This window comes from Anthonomus grandis (genome assembly GCF_022605725.1).
Source record: "Anthonomus grandis grandis chromosome 1 unlocalized genomic scaffold, icAntGran1.3 Chromosome35, whole genome shotgun sequence".
Classification (NCBI taxonomy): Eukaryota; Metazoa; Arthropoda; class Insecta; order Coleoptera; family Curculionidae; genus Anthonomus; species Anthonomus grandis.
Window position 1 is genome coordinate 138,013 of NW_026088429.1, and position 7,899 is coordinate 145,911.

The window sequence follows — 7,899 nt, forward strand, 5'->3', positions numbered from 1 at the left end:
TCTCTCTATCCCACTGATTTTATGAATTACGGGGCCGTACCCAAATAAATTTTTGGGCAGTTTTTGTATTACTTTCGACGTGTTTTTAAAGAAATCTTTAACACGTTCACTGCCAATGACTCAACATATGAGTCACGGCGGTACCCCTCCTATGGCCAGTGGCTCAACTGTTGAGTCATGTGCATGGCTTTAGTATATGAGTTTAGTATTGTTTCGGCTTCCGCAGGGGATACGTCTCGTTTCACCGGTCGCAAGTGTACTTATAAACACGTGTTTTTTCGAAATCGGTTTTTGTTGGTGATAAGTAGTTTTCCTGACATGGATGAAGAAAATCCAGGTCCTTCTCGGCCTAAACGGAGGCATACAGATTTCAAAATGATGAGACCCCTGACATTATCTGAACAAGAAGAACTTTTGTATTTATCAGAAAGTGAGGAGGACCCGTTCGTCGACAGTGGCAGTGAATACGAGCCTACTGATCATGAGAGTTCAAGCGACGAAGACGAATTGCCCGATGTTGCCGCTTTAGAGGATGCAAGCCTTACCGACATTGAGAATAATGAGACGATTAGTGTTCAAAACAGTAACAGTGATATTCCGACCTGGACTGATGTGCCTAATCAAAATGACTTTTTATTTTCGGGTGTGCCTGGACTTGGAGTAAATTTAACCTCGGACAACCCCATCGATTTTTTTCAATTGTTTATCACAGACGATTTTCTGGAACATATTGCTACCGAAACTAACAACTATGCCGAACAACTCTTTTTAAGTAAAGAAACAAAAGAGAAATCAAGAATCACTGAATGGAAGCCGTTGACAGTGCCAACACTGAAAACTTTTTTTGGGTCTGTGGCTTCACATGGGCAATATTCAGCTAAACCGTTTGCAGGACTACTGGAAGACCGATGAATTGTATAATCTGTCTTGTTTCAGAAATAACATGAGTCGAAATCGATTTCTAGTCATTCTAAGATGTTTACATTTTTCTAAAAATCCCGAAAGAGGTGACCCAGATTATGGTGACCGTTTGTGCAGGATAAGATGGCTTCAAAATTTCTTCAATGACAGAATTGACAAGATCTATTACCCAAACAAGGAGCTATCACTAGATGAGTCCATGGTGCTATGGAGAGGAAGACTGGTTTTTCGCCAGTATATTAAAAATAAAAAGCACAAGTTTGGGGTGAAACTGTATATTTTGTCAGAACCTGATGGGCTTGTGTTAATAGCTAGGATATATACTGGAGACGAAAAAGATATGAAGGGAGAATTAGGGCATGCAGTAAACGTTGTTTTAAGTTTGACAAAGAATTATCTTGATAAGGGCCATTCCTTATACATGGATAATTACTATAACTCGATTGCACTATGTAAAGAGCTAATTTAAAAAAAAACCTATGCTACTGGAACCTTAAGGCTGAACAGGAAAGGAAATCCTCCCGAAGTGAGTTCTAAAAAACTTAAAAAAGGTGAATCTATTACAAAGTACTCTAAAGGCATTGCAGTGGGTAAATGGCGTGACAAAAGGGAGGTTTTATTTATATCTACAGAGTTTAGTGGGGAACTGATCAAGCAACCAAATAGACGAAACGAGGAAAAAGAAAAGCCAAATGCTATCATTAATTATAATAAAAACATGTCAGGAATCGACAGGCAAGATCAGATGCTTGCTTATTATGCCAGCGAAAGAAAAACCATCAGATGGTATAAGAAGCTTGCTATTCATCTGATATCAATGATGCTGCTTAATAGTTATCACCTTTATAACAAATATTCTACTCAGCAAAAGTTAAGCTACTATGATTATAGGCATAATATTATAAAGAATTTGTTGTCTGAAGCCAAAGAAAAACCACCTGAGCCTCCTAAAGTCAAACAAAACCAGCCTAGTCATTTGCCTGAAAAATGTGAAATGGATAATAAAGGTCGTCAAATGAGAAAGAGATGCAGGGTTTGTTATACACAGAAAATGCGCAAGAACACGCCATTTTTTTGCCCGGTTTGTCCAGATAAGCCAGGTCTTTGCCTCGGAAATTGCTTTCGAATCTACCACGATGAAAAATAGGTCTTTTTTTCATTTGTTCTTTAAAAAATGTTAATTTTGTTATTATTTTTTGTGATTTACTCCTAAGAAAAATTAATTATTTATGTTTTTTTTCGCTACGTTATGTGTTTGCAAAGTTTTAGTGATAAGAATTACACGTGCAATACATAATATAAAATATACCTGTTAAAAGTTCTTTGTTTTTTATTTTAACTCTGACTTTAAAATTTGACTCAAATGTTGAGTCACCGGCATATTCTAGGAGAAATATACCTCAGGGGCCGGTGACTCAGCTATTGAGTCAAAGTAGATTTAGGCCCAAAAAGCAAAAAAAACACAATATTAATCATACAAAGTATTAAAAATCCTATTTTCGAACTACTTTTTGCAAATAGTCCCGACGGCTTCTGAACAAGGGCACAAAATACTTATAGGCAGTCAACGTGTTAAGGATGGGTCTATCGCCTTTAATAGTTGGGAGGGGGGCCATGTGAGGTTATTATTTGATGTGTTTTGCCGGTTATGAGTAAAGAATTTAGAATTTGGTCTGTATTCCTCTAAATTTTTTGCAGTTTTTACTGTGGGGAAGTGTGTGTTTTTCATTTGTGTTTGTGGATTTGTTTTGGTATTATACCTAAAGACCTTAAAATGTTTCGACCCTGGGAAAATAGGCAGGAAAATTTGGCAAATGAAGAGGAAAGTGTTTGTGCGTGCTTATGGAGACGGTGGGTGTACAAGAAAGACAATAACATTTGTGATAAAAACAATAAGAGTGATCTGGACAGTGATTTAGACTTACATAGTTCTGATAGTATATCATTTTCTAGTGTTGAGGAAGCAAGGGAAATAGAAGCTACAGAGGAAATCAAGCAGTTTTAAAACGTAATTGTTTAAGTACAGACGCCAAACAAATTTATCTAAATATCTATAACAATCTATCTAATATGATCCTCAGTTCACAAATAATTGTAGTGCTTTGCAAAAAACAGCGTTTTTAACAGGGGTTCCCTATAGTACAATAAGCCTGTAAAAAAAAGATTAAAAGCAGAATAAAAAGGAAAGATGCAGGACAATCAAAGGGACTTGACACGGATATTGCCAAATTGCTAAGGAAAGGTGTGTATTCTAAATACAAAAACAATGAGGTTCTGACCATAGAACCTCAAATTTCATTTCTCAGTTTCAACCTTGCGGAGATACCTGATATAACTTGGATTTAAGCTTAAGATGGTTAACAAAAGAGCTGCTGTAATGGAATTGTCAGGTGGTGTATAGAATATTTGAGGAAAATTTAAAAAATTTGGGAGGAAGAAAGATCCATATATTATTTAGCCGAAACATGGTATGATACATTTATGATTGATGTATGATTTTCATTCTCTGGGAAAAAGTCCCTTTTTTGCCATAGTAAGAAAACCATATTTTTATTAATTAAACAAGTTTAAAGTTTTGTTTTTTTCAGCTTACTACCCCTGTTTGTCCTTCAGCAACACAATAAAGTATATATAATGTAAGTGTAAAAACACAGTGGACGCCGATTTCCTGCTTACCGGCAGCCAGCGCCGATCGGCGCCTATAAGCTTCTATAATAAATAATGCTTTCAAGTTAGCAATAACACAATAGAGACAGGCTCAGGCTTGTTGGCACTGGTAGTCGGCGTCACCGGTTTTACCGGAATGATTATTTAGTTCTTTCTAGCCGGTTGTTCGCACAGGCAGACAGATACAGCTATGGATATAGAGATTTTAATAGCATCAGTGTATAAGAAATGCCCAATATGGGATAAGAAAAGTAAATTACACAGCAATAGAAATGTTGTTGACAAATGTTGGAAAGAAATTGCTGAAGAAATGAAAGAGGATGGTACGTATGAAAATATATATCTATTATTTCGTTTATTATAATATTATTGTTTTTATTTCTCTAAAAATATGAATAAATAGATTATTATTTATCGTATGACAGAGTGATGTTGGAAAAATATGTTACAAATATATCTCTAATCGTTTTGGCTTCATTTAATGGTCGTTCTGTTACTTGCCATCTATTGTGATCAGGAATATTTAACCTTACATCTGTCAAATGTCGTTCAAATCCTTCTCTGTCTATTATAGTGTTGTGAAGAATACATATACATTTAATTATATGATCTGCAGTAGCTATGTCAGTTTCAATGCACTTTAAAAGTAGTCTCCATTTAGCACTCACGATACCAAAGGCACATTCAATAGTTTTCCTTGCACGAGATAAACGTTTATTAAAGCACTCTTTCTCAAAATTTAAATCTCTTCCACCAAATAGTTTCAAAAGATAAGGAAGCAAGGGGTATGCCTCGACACCTATTAGTACAAACGGTGCTTTTAAGGTAGTTTGAGGCAGATACGCTGGTTCTGGAATATCCAGTTGTTTATTCGATAGCAACTTATACAGTTCCGAAGATTGAAATGTACCACCATCACTTTGTTTGCCGTATCCACCGACATCTATAACTATAAATTTATAATTTGCATCTGCTACTCCTTGTAGGACCACAGAAAAATATTTTTTATAATTAAAAAACATTGACCCTGAATTTCTAGGGCAAAGAATGCGTACATGTTTTCCATCAATACTGCCGATGCAATGTGGAAAATTCCAAATATTGTTAAAATCTTCAGATATCTTTTGAAAATCATCTTTCGTGGGCACAGGCATATGGACTGGTTGCAGTACTTTCCACAATGCAGCATCTGTTTCTGTTACAATTTTTCCCACAGTAGAAGCTCCAACCCTGAATGAAAATGACAGCATTCTGAAAGATGAGCCTGTAGCAAGATACCTGCAAAAAACATATTTTATTAGAACGTGGTTTTGACGTTTTGATAAATGAATGAATGATTACAAATGGTCAGTGAGGGGTGTAAATTAAAATTATCCTGAAAGTATATTTTTAGAGATGGTAAAATCATAAGATAATGAAAGCAAACAATAAATTTGAAAAAATTATTGAATTTTGAATAATCAAGATATTTACAAATTTTTGATACTAATTATTTTTATTTCATACTTTTTAGTGCATTTTGAATTTCGGCGTCGCGTCGGTGCAATTTTTTACTATGTAATTTTGTTTCAGAAAATAAACTGAGGAAAAAATGGAAGTATATCAGGGATCAATTTTCCGTAGAATTAGGAAAATTTCCTCCTCCACGTTCAGGTGATGCCGCAAATGATACTCCGACATCCAAGTGGCCATACTTCAAACTGCTCTTATTTTTGAAAGATACGGTAATGCCTAGAAAGTTGAAAGGAAATTTGCCACAAGTAAGTGGTCGTACTGAAAGCTTTGCAGAAAGTCAAACTGAAGCAGAAGAGTCGATTCAGTCATCGATGGAATTAGACGAGACCAGCTTTTGTTCCACTGAAGATGTTGTACCTCCTCAACGAAATGCTGGCGATGATATCGTAGAAAATACAAGGCAAGAAAATATTGAAACACCTTCGAGAACAAAAAGGAATACTGATGTATCTTCGACACCACAATTTTCATCTAAAAAGAAACGAGGCCCAACAGAAATATTTAACGACTCATTATTAGAAATTGAGAAACAAAAAGTAGCATACCTGGAGTCAAAATCTAAGCGAGCAAATGAGAAAGAAGATGAACACCTCTTGTTTTTTAAAAGTCTTCTGCCTCATGTGAAAAAAATTCCTGAGTCACGCGTATTAGCTTTTCGATGCCGGGTTCAAGAGCTAGTTGAACAATTTTCATACCCGCTAAATAGGTTCGAATCTGTTCCATCTACGATCCTTGGTTCTTCAACTTCCAACTCATCTATTTCCAATCAATCACTGAATTACATCGATAGAAATCGTTTCACTGCAGAAGAAGAATGTACAAGTCTCATTTTATCAAACATGGAACAACCTGAAACGGTTTCTGGTACTTCCGAATGTCCCCCACCACTGTCCTTCTTTTTGAAATAAAAATTTAATCAACCATTTTAAGTCTTATTTTTGTTGAAACAAAACCAACATATGTAATTATTTGCTAGACGTTTTGTTAATAGTAAATGATTTGTTTGTTAGTAACCTACTTAAAATATATACTCGTAAATATTATAAAGATACTTACCTCAAGGTAATGACTAATCTTTCTTCTGGTAAAATGGGCTGACTGTGAAGGTTACACCAGTTTTTAGTTAGAAGATGTTTAACTTTTTCTAGAATATATTTGAAGGTTTCATGGTTCATTCTGGTGTACTGAAAAAAGCGGTCAGGGTCATCTGTCAACTTCTTGAACAAATGATGATATTCACCATAAAGTACCCTCTCACGATTTATAGAGTGAACACCAACTTTTTTTCTAGTAATTATTTTAGTTACAAGGCTATCTAACGCAATAAATTCATCGTCAGATGAGCTAGATGCCATGTTGACGCGAAGGTTAACCTGGAACTGACAAAAGGCTGGTTTTTATTTGCTTTTTTCTCGTCGGCACTGTGTCCGCACTAAGTGCCGAAATTCGGAACCGATCGGCGCTGATTTCCGGTAAGCAGGAAACCGGCTTTCACTGTGTTTTCGCCCTAATGCTTTTGTATCCATATGCTGATGTGCGAGATGAAGTTGGAATCCATGGCGGCAACAGAGAAACTGTTTTGTATAAGATTTTTAGTTTTTAGTATAAGCATTTATTTTTGTTAATTTTTATCCAATCTCTCCTAATATGTATAATAACTAAATACGAGGCAAACAAATTAATAAATATTACATTCAGGATGTAAAGTGTGTTTTTTTTATAAGTAAAACTTGTGTCTTTTAAACGCATAAAGTATAGACAGCTAGATGATTTTTAATGTAAAAGTTTATTTTAAAAAAATATATTTCCAATTTTCTGACTACATATTTACTTTTTATCAAAAGAAGTTGGTACAAAATATAGAGATGGGTGGTTTTCATGAGTATATTATTATAATAATATACAGTAGAGCCTTGATAATCCGGACATGCGTTACTCCGGATGCTTCAGTAGTCCGAATACGAATTTTGCCGCTATTATGTACGTTATAGTCCGGATTCGCTTGTACGCGATAATCCGGATCGCGCTGTTTTCAGCCGTTTTGCAGGCTTTGACAAGTTTAAATTGATTGGTAGTTTGCGAAAGTTTATATGAAATATGAAATTTTAGCAGCCAAAGCAAAGCAAATCTACAACGATGTTTATGGAAATGAGAATTTTGCAGCCAGTCGAGGTTGGATCGCAAATTTCAGAAAAAGACATGGTTTGAGAGCTTTAAAAATTTGTGGTGAGAAATTATCCAATGACGAAACTGCTGTTGAGCCTTTTAAAAATATGTTGGCACAGAAAATGAAAGACCTGAATTTAATTCCTACGCAGGTTTAAAATGCTGATGAATCAGCGTTGTACTGAAAAATGTTACCGGAAAAAACAATTTTTCGTTCTCAAGAAAAGACAGCACCGGGACGAAAAATAAGTAAGGAGCGGGTTACTTTCCTGGCATGTGTAAATGGAGATGGTTCTCACAAATTGAGAATTCTCGTCATTGGAAAAGCAAAAAATCATAGAGCATTTAAAAATGTACCCATACCCGTAGAGTACAAAATTGCAATACAAAATTGCATTACAAAAATGTACCCATTCTTGCAATGCTTGGATCACATCTGTAATATTTAAAGAGTGGTTTCATAATTCCTTTATTAGGCAAGTAAAAGAGTATTTAAGAAGCCAAAATCTAACTGAACGTGCTCTTTTGATCATTGACAATGCCTCAAGCCATGGATCGCCAGAAGAACTAAGAAGTGAGGATGGCCATTTCCAAACAATCTTTCTTCGGCCAAATTGCACAGCATTGCTG

At 35.4% G+C, this 7,899-nt stretch overlaps 1 protein-coding gene across 1 annotated transcript; it reads left to right on the forward strand.

Annotated features, from left to right (window-relative positions):
• Positions 1–375: 375 nt before the first annotated feature.
• Positions 376–7,171, forward strand: LOC126749398 (uncharacterized). The gene is made up of 4 exons (XM_050459087.1): positions 376–643; positions 3,747–3,911; positions 5,161–5,639; positions 7,013–7,171. Exons 1-4 carry the CDS (start codon positions 376–378, stop codon positions 7,169–7,171), a joined length of 1,071 nt encoding a protein of 356 aa, XP_050315044.1.
• Positions 7,172–7,899: the final 728 nt, after the last annotated feature.